We start from the raw sequence: 22,476 nt of genomic DNA, 5'->3' as shown, positions 1-22,476 counted from the left end.
CCCGCCCCCTCAGCGCTACAGTGCCGCGCGTGTGCGCGCGCATGTCTCAGCGCGTCAGTTCCGGGGCAGCCGGGCAGGCGCCGGAAGTAGTTCCATAGGAGAGCGGACCGGACAGCGCGGCCGGTTTCCTGCTGGGGGAGCGGGCACCATGGTGGAGGTGAGAGACCGGCCCCGCCCCCGAAACTCCAGCACCCGGGCCCGGGGCTTGCCGTTGCCGGAGCGAGGAGCTCGCGGCCTGAACAACGCGCGCACGCGGGGGGCGGGGGGATTTCGGCCTCCCCTGTGTCAGCGATTAGCTCCGCGCCGCGTTCCCGATACGCCCCCTGCGGGGTCTGTGCCCTCGGGACGGGGGGAGCCGCGTTCCTGCAGAAAAGGTTTTAAACCTGCGGGAAAGGTGTCGCCGTCTCTGCCGCTTGGCGGTAACGTGAGCACCCTCCTGCCGCCCTGTCAGCCCTAAACCCGACAGCCGCTCTCCGGCACTGGGCCTCTGCTGGCTTTACCAAGGGGCTTGACCAGTAGCAAAGGGTATGGCGCGGCGTAGGGGACTGTTGATTACCCTCCCTCCCCATGTGTCTCACCAAAATTTTAATTGCTACATGGGATGTCCCCTCCCCCGCAGCCAGTATTTGCCCCTGTGGTGCTGCGTTTATATGGAGGTCTGGCAGGTAAAACTGGACAGAAAACCATCAGACTAATTTCTTTTATTATCTGATTACATGGCCTGTTAGGTGCCATAGATCTCAAAGTACTTTACAAAAGCAAGTGGCATTAGCATCAAACAATAGGAATTGCAGTGTTCAGTCAGACCAGACCAGCAGATTATCTTGTTAATTATGTTTTAAAATTATATTTAGGCTCTGTAGAACTATAATTTTGTTATACCAATTAGTAATATCCATTTTCATTTGTAAGCTTTTTCCAATTTTTAGAATTTAAATGTTCATGCTTCTTGGAAACTATTGATGGAGGCTCAGACTATTGAATGACAATAGATGTTGATTCAAAAAGTTAAAAGTTTGATAACTGTTCAAACACAAATTGTCAACCTCACATGTCAAAATATAGGAAATAAATATCCTTCAATCACTCAACAATAAATTCTTGAGTAGCTTTTTTTCTCCTGACTCGCTTTATTGGTTATTTATAAAAATGTAGCTGGCAAGTGTAAATAAAAACCTTTTTTGTTTGTCTTCATTAAATTCACTTATGTGCCTACAGTTGGAAATAAAATGTTGATCAAAGTTTTGTCCTGCTAGATTTTTTTTCTCACAGTATCCCATGAAAGGAAAAAATAATTAAGTGGTGATTTAAGTTTGAGGATGGGGAAAATGAAACTGTCTCTTACACCAAATTATAGTTTTTACCACTCAAGCACCACTGCATACACTAAACTGAGTTCGTTTCTTACATATGGAAGACAAGAATCATTAATTTTCTTGGTAGTTTTCAGGCTTTTCATTGAATTATCATATATATAATTAAACCATATATATAATTAAATGTATCTCCTCTGCTGCAGGAGGTGCAAAAACACTCTGTGCACACATTAGTGTTCAGATCCTTGAAGAGAACTCATGATATGTTTGTGGCTGATAATGGAAAGCCTATACCATTGGATGATGTAAGGTAAGAACAACTATCATAAAATTATTGGTATGTCTAAAAACATTAATGTGAGGCCCTCCTTTGCAACTGTTTCCAGTTTCTTTGCTTTCATTTAATTTTTTTGTATTTGGTCCAGTTTAGATTTCATTATAAACTAAAAATTAATTTTGGAAACTATATTTGGTGCTTCTAAAATAAAATACTGATTCTGGGGACAGGCAACTGCTGTTGGAAATTGACATTTAGTAGTCCAGAAACTGACAAGAATGTCATTTTCAGTCAGCCATTGTTGTAGCTCCCAAGGTCTGTAGCTCTCAGGCGGCCCTCCCTGAAGACCACCCTGCCCAATGATCTCAGGGCTTCCAGATTACTAGCCAGCAGCTAGTCAGAGTCCGGAAGCTGAGAGATTCTTGATCCCAGGGCAGTCTTCATGGTGAGGCTGTCCTAGATACACAGAGTGTGGAAGTCAGTATCAGGACTTCCAGGCTCCTAGCTTCATAGCAGGGAGTCTTGAAATCCAGGCTGAAGCTAAGGTTCCCAGGGCTTATAGATTCTCTGCTGTGGAGCTAGGAGTCTTATCTTCTGAAAGCCTGTCTGGTTGGGTTGGGAGCTTGCAAGGCTGACTGGCTGGCTGTCAGTTCAGTGGCAAGGACTTTAATAGCTTTGTCGTAGAGCAGTGGTCCCCAACGCGGTGCCCGCGGGCGCCATGGCACCCGCTGGGGCATTCGTGTGCGCCTGCCAACAACTTGGGCTGGCCCTGCCCCCGGTGCACTGGAGGCCCTGGCCCGCGACATGCACCGGCGCTGGGTGCGCGGCGCTCGGGCGGCCCCAGCCCTGGGGCACGTGCGGGCGCTCGGGCACGCGGTACTCGAGCAGCGCTGGTGCCAGCTCCAGGCGCGTGGCTTGGGTGGCAGCGCCAGCCCCGGGCCCACGGCACAAAGCGCTTGGGCAGCCCCAGCCCCGGCCCTAGGGCACACACCGGCACCGGGTGCAAGGGCATCCCAGTCCCCTGACGTGCCCCAGGACGCGCGGCCCCGCTCCCGGGCGCCTGGCGCGTGAGTGGCCCCCACCTCCCGGGTGCCCAGCGCGTGAGTGGCCCCACCTCCCGGGCGCCCCGGAGCCTCTAAAGGTTGGGGACCACTGTCGTAGAGGGATTGCCATGGAAATGTGAACTAGGGATGTAAAATCCCATTTAGTTGATTAACTGTAATGTGTAACTGATTAACCTATTAAAGGTGAGGCTGCCAGGGGACTGCTTTAGCCTGTTTGTGGACTCCCCCACCCCTGACGTGGACAGAGGCTGGTCTGGGCAGTCTGGAGTGCCCCATCTGAAACAGCCCCCCTATGCGCAGTGGGCGGGGAGCAGCTCCAACCCTCACTGGTTAACCAAAACCAGTAAGCCTCACCCATTAACCCGTTAACAATTAAGCCCTGGAAACCTGGAATCTCTGGCTCTGGGGCAGCCTGTGCAATGCAACTGCCGTGAATTTGTACACCGAGGGAGCTTAGGGTTCCCAGCAGCTACCATGAATTAATAGAACCTGGTTCACTTTTGTAATTTGTTTCTGGTTGGACAAAATTGTTTCATTAGAAAATTTCTTTCCAGCTCTAGTTGTCCTCCAAATCAGATAGTGTATGTTCAAACTCTTTGGCAAAACTGCTCTCTGGTAATAGTAAAAGGAAAATACAGGTTGAACCTCTCTAGTCAGTGACCTCGGGACCTGACCAGTGCCAAACAGCAGGAGGTCAATGTTGTCTAGCAGCATTACCAGCACTTCCATTTTTTACTGGGCTCTTAGAAGACATTTAGGGGTGATTTAGAGCTGTATAACAGCACAGAACACAGAGAGCCAGGACTGGAGATTGTAATCAAACTTTCTGGGACCACAGGAAACTTGACCTCGCCCATGATAAGTTAACATCCCACCTAACTAAAATCATGCCAAACCATAGATGTTGCTGGACCATAGTGTGCCGGAGAGGTTCAACCTGTATTAGCATAACTAAATGTGTGCTTTAAAATTTCTTTGTAAATCTTATTTTTAAATGAATAATAGATTACAAAATCAAGTTTTAATATATTTTATTTTTTTAAACAGCCACAAATTAAAGATGTCAATCAAACTTCGCACAGATTATGGTTCTGTCCTACACATGCCTATTCTGAAGGAAAATTTTAGAGAGAAGGGTTCTCCAGATGCAGGGGATCCTTATGGACATAAACAATATCCTGCAAATCAAGGTCAGTGTGCCTTTTCTTGTTATCTGAAATTAAATTTCAAGATCGCTGTGATTAGGGATGTAAAAGGTTAGCTAGTTGGTAAGCCTTAGGCTTACCAGAATGCTTATTGGGTAACCATTTGGATGGCCAGCCCCATAAGGCAAGAGCAACCTTAGCTGTATTGGACTGGCTGGCTGGACCCCAGCAGTGTTAGAGGAGCAGGCGGGACCCTGGTCATGCCAGAGTGGCCCGGAGTGGGGTAGGGAAGAGCAAGCAGGACACCAGCTGCCGGCCTGCCAATGGTTAAGTGGTTAATGCTATAATTTTAATAGTTTAACCAGTTAACTATTTTAACAGATATTTACATCTCCTAGCAGAGAAATAATTGGAAGAAAAACATCAGTTTTTCATTGTTTTGTGTTCCACTGGAATATGCCCATACAGCATAAGTTATTTGGAAGAGGGAAGATCTTTTTCAGAATTTAATGTGTGATACGATGTTATACAAATAAAAAGGTTCAATATGGGTGTTTTCATGTAAGTGGCAAAGAAAGAATAAGATCTGTCATGTTCTTCTAGTTTATCACTGATGGTAAAGAAGATGGGAAGTTTTGGTTAGGAATGATACAGAACTTTTTCAACTGCCTTTAGATATGTAGGTATCTAATAAAACTCTTCTAGAGGCACATGACATGTTCCTTGAGATTTTTTTAAACTTCTCAGTGACCCTTTCTACTGTAGCTCTTCTCTCAAAAGTGCCTCATATATTCATACTCTAGTTGAGATTTTCTTTTCAAAAGATTTTGCCTTCTGAGAGAGATATAGATGGTGAGAGAAGCTGATGTGGTGAGGATTCTTTTAACAACACAAAGAAAAAGTAAATTGTATTCCCCTTCTTTCCTCCCCCTCCCTTTTCTAATCTCATGCTAATTTCATTCTTAGCTTAATAACTTGATTAATTCTTTTCTAAAAATCAAAATATGCACTTGTTTGGTAACAGAATCCTTTTTTCTGAGTTTCTCTAACATATCCTTGTCTGTTTGAAAATATACTTTTTAGTTAGTATTTTTGTGAGGGACTAGAGCAGTGGTCTCCAACCTTTTTAAGCACGAGATCACTTTTTGAATTTAAGTGCAGTCCAAAATCTACCTCAAGTATAAATATCCTTGCCCCACCTCCTTTCCGCCCCTTCTCTGAAGCCCTGCCCCTGCTCACTCCATTCTCCCTCTCTTGCCCATCCTGACTCACTTTCATTAGGCTGGGACAGAGGGTTGGGGTGCAGGCTTTGGTCTTGGATTAAGGGACCTGAAGTGTGAGAGGGACTCTGAGCTGCTCATGGGGCAGGCAGTTGAGATGTAAGGGGGGTTTCAAGTGCAGGTTCTGGGATGGTGATTGGATGCAGGGATGCTTAGTGCTAGGGCAGGGCCTAGGGCTGTGGGGGGGGGGGGGGGAGATTAATGACTGAGGTAGAGTTTTAGGATGTGGGTTCCAGCTGGACCCTGCTTACCTCAGGTGGCTCCTGGTTGGTGATGCAGTGGGGCTAAGGCAGGCTCACCCCTGGATCACTCCCTAAAGCAGCCAGCAAACTCCATCCCAAGTTCTGTTGTGCCCCCTTCTCTGCTTTGTGGAGATAAAATACAGAGTAGGGGGGCAGAGGTACCTTGAGATCAGCATCCCTCCTTTCCCTCCCCTGCCCTGCACAGAAAGCAGGAGGCTCCCCGGGGGAGGGGTAGCTCCAAGGCAAAGGGCAAGAGATATGCAGCAGTAGGGAGAAGTGCAGCTGAAGTACTGGCACTTGATAGCCTCTTGGCCAAACTAGTCAGGATCACCTTCCAGAGGCTCCAAGATCTACCAGTAGATCCCGATCTACTGGTTGGCGACCGCTAGACTAGAGTGTTCCTGAAGCCAAGTTATTGCTGGTGCTAGCAGTAGCATCAGCAACGGTGCTTTTTGTGATCAATGCTAGATATCTTCCTTAAAGAGCGGAGGCTATAAGAAAAAGGAAAATAGAAAACCCTCAGGTACGATAGGGTGTGTCTACGCAGCAGAGCTTAACTCGAAATAAGCTATGCAAATTGAGCTATGTCAATTGCTTAGCTTATTTCAAAATAGTTTATTTCGAAATTGGGAGTGCACTTACTTCGAAGCAGGGATATAAATACTAGTCAACTGTCTGATAAGCAAATGCTTATTGGATAGTTGGTAGGGATGTTAAATGTCGGTTAATTGAATAGTCGAGTAACCTCAATAATTCTTATCAGTTAGTCAACTAGTCTATAGTCTCTGGGAGCTGGGCTGGCAGCCAGTGAGCTGCAGCCAGTGAGCTCCAGCCTCACTCCTGAGGAGCCCCCTGCCACTCCATGCTGCTGCCTCTCTATCAGAGGCAGTAAGTTCAGGGTGCCAGGTGAGACCTGGTCTGCAAGGGGAGCCAGTTTAAAAACCAGCTCCCCTCACTGACCAGTTGCTTGTCACCCTGTGCTGCTACCTCTAATAAAGAGGCAGCAGCACGGGTTAGCAGCAGCCCCTGTCTAGGGGGGGTCTGAGCTCCCAGACTTGGTACAAGCTGAAACTGAGCTGGGCTTCCTGCCCACCTCGTAATACACTTTAAATGCAGAACCACAGATGGGGTCGGTCCCGGACCCGTTTAAAACCAGAACTGAGCAGATTACTGGCCAACCTACTAAAAAATGTACTGGCAACTGGGAGCGGTGGATGCATGTAGTCTAATAGCATTAACCTATAAACTTTTGCTTATTGGTTAATCAACTACACTATTACATCCCTATCAGAAAGAAGCAGCAAGGTGGGGAAGAAAAGGGAGTACTTCAAAGCTGCAGCACCACATGCAGCCTGGGGCCAGATAGGGTGTCCCCAGGCTGCACGCTGCATTTCAAAGCAGGCTCTCCGCTGGTGTTTCAAAGCGGCAGCGCCGCATGGAGCCTAGGTCAGCGGGAGAGTCCCCAGCTAACCCTGGGCTCCACACAGCAGCGCTTTCTCCTTTGAAGGGTTGTCACACTACAGCTGTTGTCACACTTCAAAGGCGAAGGCACTCTATTGACTAATCAAATAGTTGGTGCAAAAGTGCATCGACTATTCGATTAGTTAATTGCTTGATATTTAACATCCCTGTTTCAAAATAGAGCACTCTTCCTCTGACTTTCCTTATTCCTCGTACAATGAGATTTATAGGAGCCGGAGTAAAGTCTTCCAGCTTGACAGTATTTCAACATTATTTTGAAATAATTGCCTACTGTGTAGATGTGGCCTAAATTATTTTGAAATAATGTTGCTGTATAGATGTACCCTTCATGTTACAAATTAGATGTGATGGCCATTTTCTCTGGTGCTGATATCTTATGATTTTTGGTAATTGCTCAAGTTAGTGTTTACAACAAAAAGCAATAATCAAGAAAAAAAATCTATTTTCTAGGACAGGAACTTGAATATTTGATAACAGGTACACATCCATATCCAGCTGGTCCTGGTAAGTAAAATTTTATATTAAATTATTTATGCTTTTCAAGCACAAATTATATAAAAATTATTTAAAAAAACCCAGGAAATTCAGAGTTTTTGTTGATGATCTAGACAACTGCTGGTTAGGTTTCATTTCATCTGTGCATTATATTGATTAAACGTGTTTCATTGAATTAAACCTTTCTGACTGTCTATATTAGAAGAAAGTTGTGGAAAAATAGGTGCATCTAAAATATATCCTACTTTGGATATCTACAGGAGGCCTCAACTATATTAACTTCAGTAGTTGGAGTTTTTCTTGATTCAGGTCTGTAGGTTGATACCCATGTTTTTACAGTTTAAATGGAATTTATCAGAAATACTATTAACTATACTTTCCTAATTACATTACGTTATCAAAATATATGCTGTAGGCAAAATTGAAATTGTCATGTTGGTATAGAAAAAGTAGAATTTCATTTGAATACAGGTAGTCTCCGGGTTACGTACAAGATAGGGACCGTAGGTTTGTTCTTAAATTGAATTTGTATGTAAGTCGGAACTGGCGTCCAGATTCAGCCGCTGTTGAAACTGACCAGCAGCGGTTGAATCGGACACGCCTGCTGGGTTGGTCTGGTAGCGCCGACCCTCGGCGCTGTGGGACCAACCCGGCAGCCCCCCAGTTGCTCTACCCCAGGCGTCGGCGAGAAAAGCCTGGTCTGCTGTGGGGGGCGCAGCTAGTGCGCCCCTCTTCCCTCCCCCCCCAGCAGACCAGGGAGACGCGGAGCGGCTTTTCTCGCCACAAAGGACGCGGGCGGCGGGAACACGGCGCATATCGGTGGTCCCACCGCCCGCATCCTCCGCGGTGAGAAAAGCTGCTCTGCATCTCCCTAGTCTGCTGGGGGGAAGTGCCCCCCGCGCCGCCGGAGGCGGCGACAGTGGGGAAGGCACCTCGCACTAGCTGTGCCCCCTCCCCTCCCCTGTCGTAACTAGGGGTCCGACTTAAGTCGGACTGACATAACCCGGGGACTGCCTGTACTACCTTAGTATCCAGTACTTAAAACATATGATAAGAGACGTGGAAAAATTCCCTAGCCTTGTGCAAAACCAAAATAAAAACATTTTGAACTGGTATGCTTTAAGGGAAGGGAACAGACTGTCTGAGACCTGCTGGACTGTGGGCTGAATGCGGCCCGGCCCACAAGACACATTTTTCCTTCCCCTGATTTATGTAATTGTGGGTTTTCTGGTTGTCACTTCAGCAACTTCTCCTGAAAACAATTTCCACCCATGTTGGGCTCAGTGTTCCTTAGTGTCTGGGAGAAGGAGTGTGCATACTTTCTCTATGTAGACATTTCTTGCCGGTTGTAATAGAACCACACCATTTGCACTGCCATTCAAGTCTTGTATATGTCTCTGTATGGTGTTGAGTCACAGGGTAAAGGGTTTGAACTAAAATGAACAATAACCTTGTTTTATTTAGCTTTGCAATATTCTTATCTAGCTGTGTCAATGAATGAACAAGATTTCTTTGTTTCCAAAATATTCAGTTTTATGCAAAAGTGATATAGAAAAATATTAATAAATTTCTGAGCAGATTTTTGTATACTTTCTTTTACAAGGTGTGGCTCTGACAGCTGACACTAAAATCCAGAGAATGCCCAGTGAATCAGCTGCTCAGTCGTTAGCTGTAGCCCTTCCTCCTTCTCAGTCCAGGTATTGCGAAGTTATTTTCTTAAACTTCTTTTATATAATCTGTAAGAAGGTAAAAAGTGTAATATGGTTTAACAACAAAAGAATCTTTCTTCAGACAAAAACACCTTCAAGTGGTATGCTTTTCTTTTTAAAGCAATAAATAAAATTCCTAACATTTTCTTGGAAATTACAAAATAAGATTGCTATTTGCAATTAAACATCTGATTACTAGAGAATATGCTCATTGAAAAATTAATGTAACCCAAGCAATCTTAACTTTTTTTCTACTGGTAATCAGATTATATTCTTAGCATTCCACCTAACACTTTCTTTAAAATTAAGAATTTGTTTTGTGGTTGATTAGATGAATTTTATTTGGATGGGATGCTAAAATTATAGAACCCCAGAGTAGCACAGTGAGGAAGAATGTGGATGTCTTTAACTGCATTTGTATATATTTTGCTTTTTCTTAAGCAGAACCTTAACTTGGAGTGGCCAAGCTTTTTTATGCTTATGGGTTTTAGAGAAAAGTGTAGTGTTCTTAACATCATGATGATGATAATTGTTTTGGTGGTTAGAAAGACACTAAAGTAGAAGCCTCAGGGTTAGTCTGTACTGGATAAACTTAAAAAACAACGAATAGTCTGGTAGCACTTTATAGACCAGTGTTTCTTAAACTATTTAAGACGGAGGAACACCAAACCATAATTTTTTTATGAGGAATACCAAGCAGAATACTTAGCTTCTTCTGATCTTGCAAATGGCCTTTAGCAGATTTCTTGTGTTACAGCTCTTAACTATTACCTCTATACTAAATCTACCCATTAATATATTAACGAATTAATCTAAATCAACACAACCATATTATTAGCATGATAGGCAATTAACTTGATAGGCTACATAATCTCCAATTTGTAAGAATCCACAAGCTGGGCAGAGATCTTCAGAAAAAAGAAGATTCTTGAATACAAATATTTTACAGCTTTTAATTTAACTTTTAAATGTGGCACATTTTTTATTCATTGTTTAGAATTTTTTTTTCTATCCAGGTTAGAGGCAAATCGTACTGCTGCAGGTGTGGGTGATATTTACAGACATGCTGGGATTTCAGACCGCACACAGCCTCCTGGTTTATCAATGGTGAGAGTCTTATAATACATATCACTTCTAATATTGGTATGGTAATCTTTTACTGAGTTGGGCCCTAATTCTGCAATTAGCTCCATGCAGCAATCTTGATAGAAAAACTCACCAAAATGTGAGAGGCCTTGAGGGGGAAAAAGCATCCTCAAGGCTTTGAAAGGGAGTGCAAGAAACTCCAGAGTTGAGTGGAGAGTGTTTGTAAAATAATGTAATTGTAACCTTCTGTTCAATTTATAGGCTATGATGGAAGCAGGGGGGAACAAAAATTCTGCACTGATTGCAAAGAAAGCTCCAACAATGCCTAAACCCCAATGGCACCCACCATGGAAACTGTACAGAGTAAGTTGAGAATATGCACACAATAAAAAGGAGTATAACATTTTCTGTAGATAAACTAAAGCCCATACCATTTAAAGTTTTCCTTATCTTATGCCAAAAAAGGAATTAATCAACTTAAAAGTCAAGCCTTTGGCTGAAATGTGAGTGTCCCTTCTGCCTCTTCTACGTTTCACCTGAAAAGAGAAATTAGAATAAAATATGTGAAGGGTTTTTTCCATTTTGTTTACTTTGTACATTTGGCAGCACATTTTTTATAATTACCTTTTTCCCTCTTGTTTGTGTAGGTCTTTCACTTTAACAATGGTGAGAGAAAAACTTAGAGTGACTCCTAGTCAAGATACAACTTCTAAACTTCTTTAAGTTTTTAAAATAGACTAGATTTCAAGTGGATAACCCTGCAGTTGCTGTTCTAACAGTGTTAAAAATAATAATGAAATACAAGCATCCAATACAATTTTTAAATACAGCAATATTGGAGAACTTTTCAGTAAATCTGACCATTTTTTTCTAACTGAATACTGTCTGAACACTACTGAATTGTCACTTCATTTAGAACTGCTTGACTTGTATATGCTTGAGTTCATTCTAAATATTGCATTGATGTTAATTTGTTGCCTTTATTTTATTCTCTCAGATGACACCAGTCTTTTTAAGTTATCACCAGTGTATTTAAATACCTTGTGAAATGAGTATGATATGGCAAAATAAGCTTAAAGAGAAAAACATTCTAAAGGTTTCTGGTAGAAAAAATAAACTGATAGCAATGAAACACTCCCTTTAGATGTAAACATTTCCTTTAAGTAATGTGCACATGATATGAAACTCAAGTAGCTTTCAACTGTGGTCAGAGAAATGGTCTAGTTACTGAAGAAAGATCAGACTTCTTTATGTGAGACTGGAAAATCTCAGCAATGCTAAGTTACCAGAGGAGTACTTTGTTAGCACCGTTCCACTTGTATAGTGCCTTTCTATGTACACTTGACATTTGTAAATACTTACTGAAGATTTATTAGCCATGAAACCCATAGTTAATCTAAAAATAAGTCTTTTTGAAAGCCAGCTAAGCACAAAGGAATATGTAAAGAGTGTGATGTAAGATTAGTTCTGCAGCAGTTCAGTTATAAAAATTAAGAGGCAAATTTCATTTTAATGGGTGCATCTGAGTAAAAAATGGAAACAAGTAAATAATAGTGGGAACAGTTTAATGAGGAAAACAGAACTTTAGAGAAAAGATGGTGGAAGGCTCAGTAAGATAGTCTTCAGCTTCTGCTCAGTCAGGGCCAGCACTGGCTGTTACAACCCAAAAAGGGCGCAAGGCTGTATAATGTGCATTGAACTCATCTGTACAGGGGAGCCTTGCTTGAGTTCAGTTTGTTTTAGCACTCTGGCCCTGATTCACTACTACACTTGAGCTGCACTCTGATATAACAGAGAGTAGAAGTTGCAGAAAATAGAATGTGGTTTCCAGATTCAGTGCTGCCTAGAAAATAGAGCAACAGGATGATGAGGTGTAATGAAGCTATACAGGCAGTCCTCAGGTTACGTACAAGATAGTGCAGGGTCCTTCAACACCTCTCTCCTCTCAGATTTACTTCCCGGCTATGACTGCTTAATCAGCTGATGGTAACATCCTTCTGCAGATATTGTTGAATGAGTACAGGAAGTTCATTTACAACTGTATGGGAATGTAGAAGAAATGCAGCCAAGTCATGGTCCTTGCCTTAGGAATCTAAATAGCAATCTATAATAATGTCTTACCTGTTATGAATCAGTGACTTATAAGTGAAGGTCTCTCTTTCATTACAAATTCCCTGAGCTATCCAGTTTTTCATATTTTGACGCTTACATGCCCATTCTTCTGAAAATTTTGCTTCTATTTCAGCCAATATTTAACTGTTTTCCGAATCAAATTTTAGATATCTGATTTCATTGTTAAGCATTAAATTTCTTATGTTAATATTGTTGGAAAATCAAAAGTAGAATGAACAGTTATATTGTTAAATGTACATTTATTTTGGTTCAGAGGGCTTTTATTATTATTTCTAAAGGTTATCAGTGGTCACTTGGGCTGGGTGAGATGTATTGCAGTTGAACCAGGAAATCAATGGTTTGTTACTGGCTCTGCTGACAGAACTATAAAGGTAAGTAGTAGAGGGAAGGATTGGCAAATGATGGTCCTCGTTTAACTTTTCATTTTCACTTGCTTCTTAAATATGTTTTCCAATGTTAGAAATGGTTTCTTTGTTATCGTGCAGTAAGCTATAAAACGTGTCTTCTTTCAATATCCAGTCACTCATCCTGTTCTGGAGAATTACTTCCTGTCTAAGATTTGATTCACCCCACATTCCAAAATTAGAATTAACATTAATATTGAACACTCTCGATCATTTATACTCAGACCTCAGCAGCTTAGGAGTAAATTAGCAATCAACATTATTCAGAAAAGTGACAGTATAGTAGAATCATTGCTTCACTTGCTGTTTTTGTAGATATAATAATTATTCTCAGCAAAATGACCAAGTATTATTATTTTATCAACTACAATTGGTTAATAACATAATAAAAGCATCCTAATTGGTTAAAAATGTAGATTGGTTAAGGATTCATGTTGCACTCACTGTCAGTGCCAGGCCCAGGCTGAGGAAATTAATAATCCGACCAGTAGACCAATTTGGGGTTGGATCCTGGTCATGTGCCATGGGAGGCATGGCACATATGCTAAAATACCACAATATTTTAGGATCATGCTGGAAAGAACCACAAATTAAAGAGCCATTTGCAGCTCATGAGTCTCAGTCTGAGTACCAGTGCTCAAGACCACGAGATGCTAATGTGATAAACATTTATACACTAATTTAGTTCTTAAACCTATTGGTTTTAATTATACATTATAGAGTTTCATAGGCTATAACTATATAATGCGTGGTATCTGGTTAACTTAGAAATATTTATCTGTCAATACAGATCTGGGACCTTGCTAGTGGCAAATTAAAATTGTCTTTGACGGGCCACATTAGTACTGTACGAGGGGTGATAGTAAGTGGAAGAAGTCCATACCTCTTCTCTTGTGGAGAAGATAAACAGGTGAAGTGCTGGGATCTTGAATATAATAAGGTAAGTTTAGACTTCTTTGGTCAAGGCACAATGAATGAAAGATTGTCCTTTTAAATATCGTAATAGTTAACTAAAGTCTGCTTATCCATCTAGGTTATTAGGCACTATCATGGACACTTAAGTGCAGTCTATGGTTTGGACTTGCATCCAACAATAGATGTGCTAGTAACATGTAGCAGAGATTCAACTGCACGAGTAAGTATAACAGTGAGATTTAACTTTGTTACATGTCCACTTTTATAATTAAAAAACCTATAAGCATACAAAGATTAAAATGTAAGTAGGCAACTTGTGCTATTTTCATGAACATCTTTGCCAAAAATGCCACACCTTTTGTACCTTTACTTACTGCATTAAGTCCCTGTTCTGTCAGGCAGAAGCCTGAGTGAAAACCGGAAGTTAAAAGGTCAACACACTTGGATCTGACAGTCCAATGAATGAACAAATTTCAGTATGGAGAGCTCTCCACCAAGAGCGTTATGCCTCCAGGTCCCAGACATTTAAATCTGGGAATTTTATACTCAAGATTAGCATAGGAGCTCAGAATTCCTACAGTGGCTCATGAAGAGAAGGATTGTTTTGGTGGTCAGGATCCAAATCATGGCAGCCTTTATAGCGTAACATTGAAGCCTTAAATTGGGCTCAACAGTGGCAAGGCTAGTGGCATTTTAAGGAAACATGTTTTCTATATTTCTTGTATCTGAGGCTAATAAGAAAGATCACTTAGATATTTAAGAACCTTTATTCATTAAAGTTATTGACCTAAGAGGGTAAGTACAGCTTTATGGTCACTGGCTTTAAATAAAATTGTCCTAATTTCCTTAGAGTAGCCCAATTTGCTGAAGCATGGGATGAACTAAGGTCTATGGCAGGTGTGGGGAACCTTTTTTGGGTCAGGGGCCGATGACCCACAGAAAAACCATTTGGGGCTGCGCACAAGGGAGAAGTCCCCCCAAAAAACCCAACCCTCACTGAGGGGGCCCCGACTGAGAAGGAGAAAGACTCGCCTCACATTTTCCTCATATACCAGACCCTAGGGGAACCCAGGCTAGTAGATTTTGTGTGTGCCATTCCTATAGTAGGGGAAGCCCTCAGCCTTGGGGGCTGGATCCAGGCAAGCTGGAGGCTGCATCTGGCCCCCCAGGCCTGAGGTTTCATTCTCTGGTCTAAGGTAAGGATGTCTTTTAGAATACATTGAATGGCAGCTTTTTCAAATGTTTTCTCCAGCTTGCATAGTTCTGTGGTGAATTTTTAAGACAAGTTTATAGCATAAGCATGGTAGTTTCATTTATCAAGGTTGTGGCACATAATCTATGCAGTCAGTGATAGGACCAAAAAGATGGACGTACATTTTCTTGACTAATTGAACTTACTGTGCTCTCATAGATTTGGGATGTGAGGACAAAAGCCAGTGTGCATACATTAGCGGGACACACAAATGCAGTGGCAACAGTGAAGTGCCAAGCTGCGGAACCACAGATTATTACAGGTACATGTTGTTTCCTAGATGGAACTACTCAGAATTGCTAATTGTGCATATAACTACTCTGAATAAGCACATGTGCATATTGCTGTTACTTTAATTGAGTAATCCCAATTCATCACATTTATTTTTCCCATTTGCTGTGTCTTGTATTAAATCAATTTATAAGCTGTTGGAGGCAAGTAAGGATCATTACTGTGACATTTATACAATGCTCAGATTTGGAACTAATGTAATCTATACTATTATAAAAGGAGAATGGTTCGTCACGCCATCTGTCACAGAAAACATTTGAGAAGATTTGAGACGTTTCTGGGGGCAGGCAGGCCCCCAGTCCCACCACAACCCTACCCCCTCTGCTTAGGCCCCGCTCCACACCACAGGGAGGGAAGGAGAATCAGCGCTCTAAGCAAGCATGTGCGCCCCCCTCCACAGTCACAGGGAGGGGAAGAGCATGTGGATGCCCTCATATCCACCAAGCAGCAGGGAGGGAATAGGATGCATGGCCTGATCTACTCTACCCCTGGGAACAGCAGGGAGGGAGGAGGCCCTGCAGCCCAAGTCTGTCCCAGCCTCCCCGCTCCCAGGAACAGTGGGGATGGAGGATGCTACGTGTACCTCTACCATCACAACGGGATGGTTAATGCTAGTATGGGTCCCATATGAAGAGAGATTAAAAAGACTTGGACTTTTCATCTTAGAAAAGAGGAGAGTAAGGGGGAATATGATAGAGGTGTATAAAATCATGATTGGTGTGGAAAAAATGAATAAGTAAAAATTATTTGCTTATTCCCACAATATAAGAACTAAGGGTCACCAAATGAAACTAATAGGCAGCAGGTTTAAAAATGAACAAAAGAAAATGTTTCTTCACTCAGCGCACAGTCAGCCTCTGGAACTCCTTGCCAGAGGATGTGGTGAAGGCTAGGACTTTAACAGGGTTAAAAAAAGAGCTAGATAGATTCATGGAGGTTAGGTCCATCAATGGCTATTAGCTAGGATGGGTAGGAATGGTGTCCCTAGCCTCTGTTTGTCTGGAAATGGGTCACAGGGGAAAGTTCACGTGAGGATTACCTGTTGTTTTCCTTCCTTCTGTGGCATCTGGTATTGGCCACTGTCGGCAGACAGAATACTGGTCTAGATGGACTGTTGGTCTGACCCAGTTTGGCTGTTCTTATGTTCTTAAATAGGAAATAATACAGAATAACTGCTACATGAATGCAAAAGTAAGGTTGTGTTAAAGCACATATCAGTTAATGCAGAAGTAAGGATTCTGATAGTAATATTGCACAATGCGTAATTCCAGTACTTGTTGGCCTATTAATAATGTGCCTAATAATATGTTGTATGTATTATTCAATGGAAACTTTACTTTCTGCACTTCCAGAGTCGTCTTGTTCTTAAATATTCTCAATTTTTTTCATTTAATATATAAAACATTTGCGTGGTTCTTTTCATGTATGTCAATTTAAATGTAAATAAAGAATTTCAGATTGTACAATTAAGAGTAAAAATGATGTCAACCCCATATATAGTCAAAATCCATTATGACAACTTGCCTTCCTTTCTAGTTTAAAACTAGATAAAATAATCATTCTTTCTTTTAAACATTTATAATGGTTCTGTAGACTGTTAAAAGGCAGTATGTTTTACTTAAGAGGTGGTTGCATATTAATATACAACTAAAAATCAGTATATTTAGTTAGTATGTTAAGCACTTGAGGATTAAAGGACTTGTTTTTATTTATTAGCAACTTCTGTATATGAGATTTGGTTGTCCAAATGAAAGTTGGTAGTGTTTATCTATCGTATACTGTTCTTTATTGTTGTTTTTTTAAATCACAGGAAGCCATGATACTACAATACGACTGTGGGATTTAGTGGCAGGAAAAACTCGTGTCACTTTGACAAATCACAAGAAATCTGTAAGAGCAGTTGTACTGCATCCAAGGCAGTAAGTTTTCCTCATTCTTTCATTCCTTTAGTTTGTATTAGAAATGTTGTAGAACATTAGTTTTATATGTAATGCCCAGTCCAGCAAATGAAGAGTTAAAAAATATGTACACAAAAAGAAACCATTACAATTAAGTTATCTAAGACATTGTCTACACTTATTAGGAGTTTGGCCCTGTGGGGATCGATCCCCTGGGGGTCAATTTAGCGGGTCTAGTAAAGACCTGCTATATCAACGGCTGGTTGTACTCTTGTCGACTCTGGTACTCCATCAAGAAGTGTGGGAGTCAAAGGGAGAGTTCCTCCCATTGACTCCACATAGCAGAAATGCTGTTATAACGCAAACTAGGGTTCATCAACTCCAGCTGCACTATTCATGCAGCTGGTTCAACATTGCCCCCTAGTGTTGACCTGGCTTGAGAAGCATTTGTTAACAACACCAGTTCAATTCTACTGGGGTTAGTGTTGTGGAGCTCTAGTGTAGATTCTTGAGCACCAGGGATAGATGATATTGTGCTTACAACCCATGGCACTAGGACTCCCAGTAATAATGAGGCTGAATCTGAATTAAAAGAAAATGGGAAGATTTTGCAAATTCTCTTTTGTACACAAGTCTGGAAATGAGATGGTTGTTGGGTTCAGTATCCTGTCTGCATATGCCAGTATCAGATACTTCTGAGGCAGGTACAAAAAAGCCAGGTACTAGATAGCTTCAGGGGGTAGCCAGCTTAGTTTGTACAGGATAAACTTAGAAAACAACAAATGGTCTGGTAGCACTTTATAGACTTGCTACCAGATCATCTGTTGTTATTTAGGTAGTAGATAGTTATGGAATAATCTGTCTACAGAAAGTTTCTTGTTTATCTCTGTCAGTTAGCGGGGGCACATGCATTGAAGTGTAATTCTAATAAAGACCAGAGAAACGGGAAGCAAAGCCGGGGAGCACACGGGCAGTGGACAGCCCAGACGCACCACGGCTGTCCCGCTGCCGGCGTCCTCAGAGGCTTTGCTCCCCGTTTCCCTGGTCTGCTGGAGACTAACAGACCAGGGAGATGGGGAGCAAAGCAGAGCAAAACACTAGCCAATTTAAATGTGGGGTGCTATAAAAGCTAATATTCCTGTGTTCTTATTGAGTATTACTGTTCCTTTGAAACATTTATCATTTTTAATGCATACCTGAAAACAAAACAAACAAAAATACCTCCCCTAAGTTATATAATGCAATTAATAAAGTTAAAAAAAAATCAAAACAGCAGAATTACATAACTGACATTTGCACTCTTAGAATGTAATGCATATAAATATAAAAGTTTGTTTTTATAAACTGGTTGTTTCAGATAACGTGATTTAGTGATAAAAGTAATTTTGGAAATAACATTCAACGTCTGCTATATACAATTGCAGCTTCAATAGTTATATGCTACACTGAAATGAATTCTTAATATAATGATCTGATTTAATTATATTTTACCTCTCTTTTTTACTTTGTTCCAGTTATACATTTGCATCTGGTTCTCCAGATAACATTAAACAGTGGAAGTTCCCAGATGGAAATTTCATTCAAAACCTTTCTGGTCATAATGCTATAATCAACACATTGGCTGTGAATGCTGATGGAGTGTTGGTATCAGGAGGTAAAATTTAAATGGCTTGATTATTCTTTGTGTATGCTTTTAAGCCTAAATCCCTAGTCAAATATGCAGCCTAAGTAGATTGGCTAACTAGCTCCCAAGAGCAAGAAGAGGAGTCTTGTCTTTTCACCAGCCCTCCATTGGCTGCAGTGGAGTGTCTGCAGTCATTCTGTGAACCCCCACTATACTCTGAATCTGAAGTAGGCACTGACTTTTTAATATGTCACCACAAGATGAATACATCTAAGCAAAGTGTGTGTGTGTGTGTGTGTGTGTGTGTGTGTGTGTGTTTTTTTTTTTTTTTTCAAATTCCTTGAATCTATTTCCCTTTTTTGAAACTACCTCCCAGGAAATTTTACAAATAGTATATTAAGTTAAATGCTGAATACTTCCTAACTAGACTAGATTTGCTCTGGAAGTCATTGAGATACAAGCCACTTTTTAGAGGAGAATCATCAAACAACTAAATGTTGGTTATTGTCATACTTAGTGCAGTGGTAAGCACAAGACTAAAGATTTGTAATAAAAATTAGAGTACTTGGGGTAAAGACTGCTAAATATGTTTAGGTCAGTTTATTCTGATTGTTTTTAAAATTTCAGTGTGTGCTTTCTTTTTAAATATAATTTAAATCTGTATTTGTCACTATAAATAATAGTTCATAACCTTCAGCATTTATGCAAATAGCGTGGGTAAAAGCTTTTAAAATGGGTTCTTTTTTATTTAATTCTAGGTGATTTTGAAGGATAAATTTTGCAAGGACATTGTTAGGAGTATTTGTACTGGTTTTAGTATAAAACAGGGCTGCTCTTATTCTGTAGGCTGCCCTTTTGAAATAGCTGAAACTTACGGAGAAACTAATTTCTTTCCACAGATCAAAATTGCTGCTCTAGACAGAACTAAATGTTAAAGACTTTTTTAAAAAGTGGGCTGTACAGAACAGGTTTTCTTGAAAATCAGTATACAGTCTGCCACAATTTTAAAGAAACTGATGCTGAAATAAGAAACATTAATGTTTAAAGGCATACCTTAGAAAACACACTTCCTGAAATGTCTAGATTCCAGGTCTGGTATTTGTGCACAAATTAAACATCATTTGACTTAGGAGACACATTTATCATAACTGAAATAGTGCTTTGATATAAACTTTTTCCAAACATGGAGATCAGATCCTTGGAAATACCCTTAAAATTATGCTACAGGCAGTGATTGGCTCTGGTTTAATCTGAAAGAGCTTCTATAAACTTTACACTTAATCGAGGTAATAGACCCTGTAATGTTTCTAATTAATTCATGATTGAATTAAGAAATGCCATTCAATCGGTAATGTCATATACTACCAAGTGGGGAATTGAAGTTCAAGATTCCAGCACTATCTGTTCTGTAGCCCTCCCTCTTTGTCAGGAAGGGAACTAGGAATCCAAGAGGAAATGGGGGAACCTATTGAGGTGCAATAAACTATTCTAATTGAGTATTTTTGTCTAACCAGTTCAAATCAGGGGATTTCCTCATGCATTAGTCAAAAGTCCAGAATACTGTTCTTACAGAAAGTTGACAGAAATGGATTGTCTGAAGTACTGAATTTATTTCTCTTTTTTAGCTGATAATGGCACTATGCATCTTTGGGACTGGAGAACTGGGTATAATTTCCAGAGAGTACATGCAGCTGTACAGCCTGGTTCTTTGGACAGTGAATCAGGAATATTTGCTTGTGCATTTGACCAGTCGGAAAGCAGATTGCTCACTGCGGAAGCTGATAAAACCATAAAAGTGTACAGAGAAGATGATACTGCGGTATGCTGAAATGTCTTAATTGCATTTTCCTGAAGTCCACAGTTCCTATACAAAATTAATATAAAGCATTAGGTTAACAGTCAAGATTTCTGCAGAACTGTTTTATTCAGGCTAAGGTCACAACATTTATATCAGAGAGCAAAATAGTAGTTTGTCTAATATGTGGAGGACAGGATTTAGTTTTTGCACTAGTGATTACCTGTTAACTATTGTTGTACCTCTCTGGTCTGGCTCCCTCAGGACCTCACTGATCCTAAAAGAGGGAATTTGCTGGACCAAGGGAGGTCCCCTGCCACAGCCCCTCAGCCCTCTACCCCTTCCTACTTACTGACTAATTCCACCCCTGCTGAGCTGCCTGCTAGCATTTCCCGGACCTGGTCCACTCCAGACCCACTGCTGGTTGAGCTGTCATGATCCTGGCCGGGTGGCACGCCACCCCATGCAGACTACGAGGCTGTCCACACCCCAACCGGATTGTCACAGCCCCCGCCAGTTTGCTGTGGTCCCAGCCCCACATCGCCCAAGTGACCTGTGGCCCAGGCACCGCTGCTGAGCAGGTTGCCCCAACCCCAATGCTAATCGGACTGTCGTGGCCTTGGGCCCGCTACCGCCAACCCCCTGGGCTCCCGGCTGTTGGCCCTCCTGCCTTGGGCGTCTTTTGTCCAGGAACATGCGTAGTCCTGCCAGACCACTGATAGTGCCAGACCAGAGTCCTGGTTTAGGGAGATGCACTCTCTATAGAAAGCTTGTCTAAAGGAGGTTCATCTATTCAAATACAAATGTCCCCTTGTGATATAGGGGATATCCCATTACAAAAGGAGTATGCATTGCTAACTGAGGCCAATGTAATGGTATGCCTCATTGTAATCACAATTTAAAAGGGATATATTTCTCTTCTTTATGCAATTCCTATAAAGTAGTTTATAAGGCAAGCTGACTGGCATCTAGTGTAGACAGCTTATTTTTGAAGTATTGCACTATTAAAAATTGTGAGTACATCAAGGAATGGGATCAGTTACTGTATAGTCATTCTATATAATAAGTGTATGTAGTGCTTGGGATCTAATAATAATTTTTGGATTTTCGGATCCAGTGGGCACTACTATAATACAAATAATATTAGATAAGACTATTGTTATATAATGTTACTGACATGGAAGATTTTAAAAGTGCTTCACAAATAATAATTAGCATCCATTTCTTTGAGGTAACTTTAAACATTGGGTAAATGAGGCACAGAGTTTAAAGAACTTGCCTAAGGTCATGTCTGTTGCAGAACTGAGAGTAGAGCCCAACTCTTCTGACTCTGTCCTGTACCTGATCATCAGAACATTCTTCTTAACACTCCATTGACCTCTCAAGATGTTGTTCTCCTACCAAAAAAATTCACAAAAACAAGATTTGTCTAGGATTTCCAAGGATGGGAGAGGGAGGAAAAACAAAATTAATGGGTATATGAAGCCACTGAGCATTCTAAATTAAAATTCTATCTACAGCAAATATATAAATGTTTCAGTATTATAAAGATATGAATATTGTGTACCTATAAAATGTATAGTTATATGCAGGGCTTGATAAACGGCGCTAAAACCTACTCGCCAGCCCTGCACTATGCATGCGCAAGACCCGCATTGCGCATGCGCGCGCTGCTGGTGAATGGGGTGACCAGCTGAAATCTACTCGCCCATGAGTAGATTCAGTGATTTGTCAAGCCCTGGTTATATGTGTAAAATGATCTTCAAGCCATAAACTAATTATAGCTTAGTTTACAGTTAATATACTTTTGCTACAATTTCAGACTTTATTTTTTGTTACTTTTTATTTCCAGACTGAAGAAACTCATCCTGTCAGCTGGAAACCAGAAATTATCAAGAGAAAGCGATTTTAATGATGCAACATCTGCGTAGTTATGCTATCATTTTATTTTGGCCTTCCTAAGAGCATTGTGCTCTGTATCGAACTGTAGAGCAGTAACTCAGCTAAAGTCATTGCTGTTTCACCTTGTTTTACAATAAATTTTGTTTCTATTAGGGTTTGTCTTTTA

At 41.1% G+C, this 22,476-nt stretch overlaps 1 protein-coding gene and 1 long non-coding RNA gene across 2 annotated transcripts in view; one reads left to right on the top strand and one right to left on the bottom strand.

Moving 5' to 3' along the window:
- PLRG1 (pleiotropic regulator 1) lies at nt 1-22,462 on the top strand. The gene is made up of 15 exons (XM_075930100.1): nt 1-157; nt 1,520-1,626; nt 3,705-3,847; nt 7,257-7,310; nt 8,905-8,998; nt 10,027-10,117; nt 10,358-10,459; nt 12,508-12,600; nt 13,424-13,573; nt 13,667-13,768; nt 14,960-15,062; nt 16,902-17,010; nt 18,504-18,643; nt 20,239-20,432; nt 22,261-22,462. The coding sequence occupies exons 1-15, from the start codon at nt 149-151 to the stop codon at nt 22,318-22,320; spliced, it is 1,551 nt and encodes a 516-aa protein (XP_075786215.1). The 5' UTR covers nt 1-148; the 3' UTR covers nt 22,321-22,462.
- The window catches only part of LOC142829604 (uncharacterized), a 31,252-nt gene continuing 29,117 nt past the window's right edge, over nt 20,342-22,476 (bottom strand). Inside the window, exons 2-3 of the long non-coding RNA XR_012904173.1 lie at nt 21,688-21,805; nt 20,342-20,477 (exon numbers count right to left, since the gene is read on the bottom strand). This is a non-coding gene — a long non-coding RNA (uncharacterized LOC142829604). The remainder of the gene's footprint in view (nt 20,478-21,687; nt 21,806-22,476) is intronic.

Source organism: Pelodiscus sinensis, chromosome 5 (assembly GCF_049634645.1).
Source record: "Pelodiscus sinensis isolate JC-2024 chromosome 5, ASM4963464v1, whole genome shotgun sequence".
Taxonomy (NCBI): domain Eukaryota; kingdom Metazoa; phylum Chordata; order Testudines; family Trionychidae; genus Pelodiscus; species Pelodiscus sinensis.
The sequence above is the reverse complement of the archived record's forward strand: the minus strand, read 5'-3'. Positions and strand labels throughout refer to the sequence as shown.

What these genes read in the sequence shown, in the direction of transcription:
- PLRG1 (XM_075930100.1), top strand. An exon ending in GGGATCTTGAATATAATAAG is followed by an intron (nt 13,574 to 13,666) that starts GTAAGTTTAGAC and finishes TTATCCATCTAG; the next exon opens with GTTATTAGGCACTATCATGG. An exon ending in GGAACCACAGATTATTACAG is followed by an intron (nt 15,063 to 16,901) that starts GTACATGTTGTT and finishes TTTAAATCACAG; the next exon opens with GAAGCCATGATACTACAATA.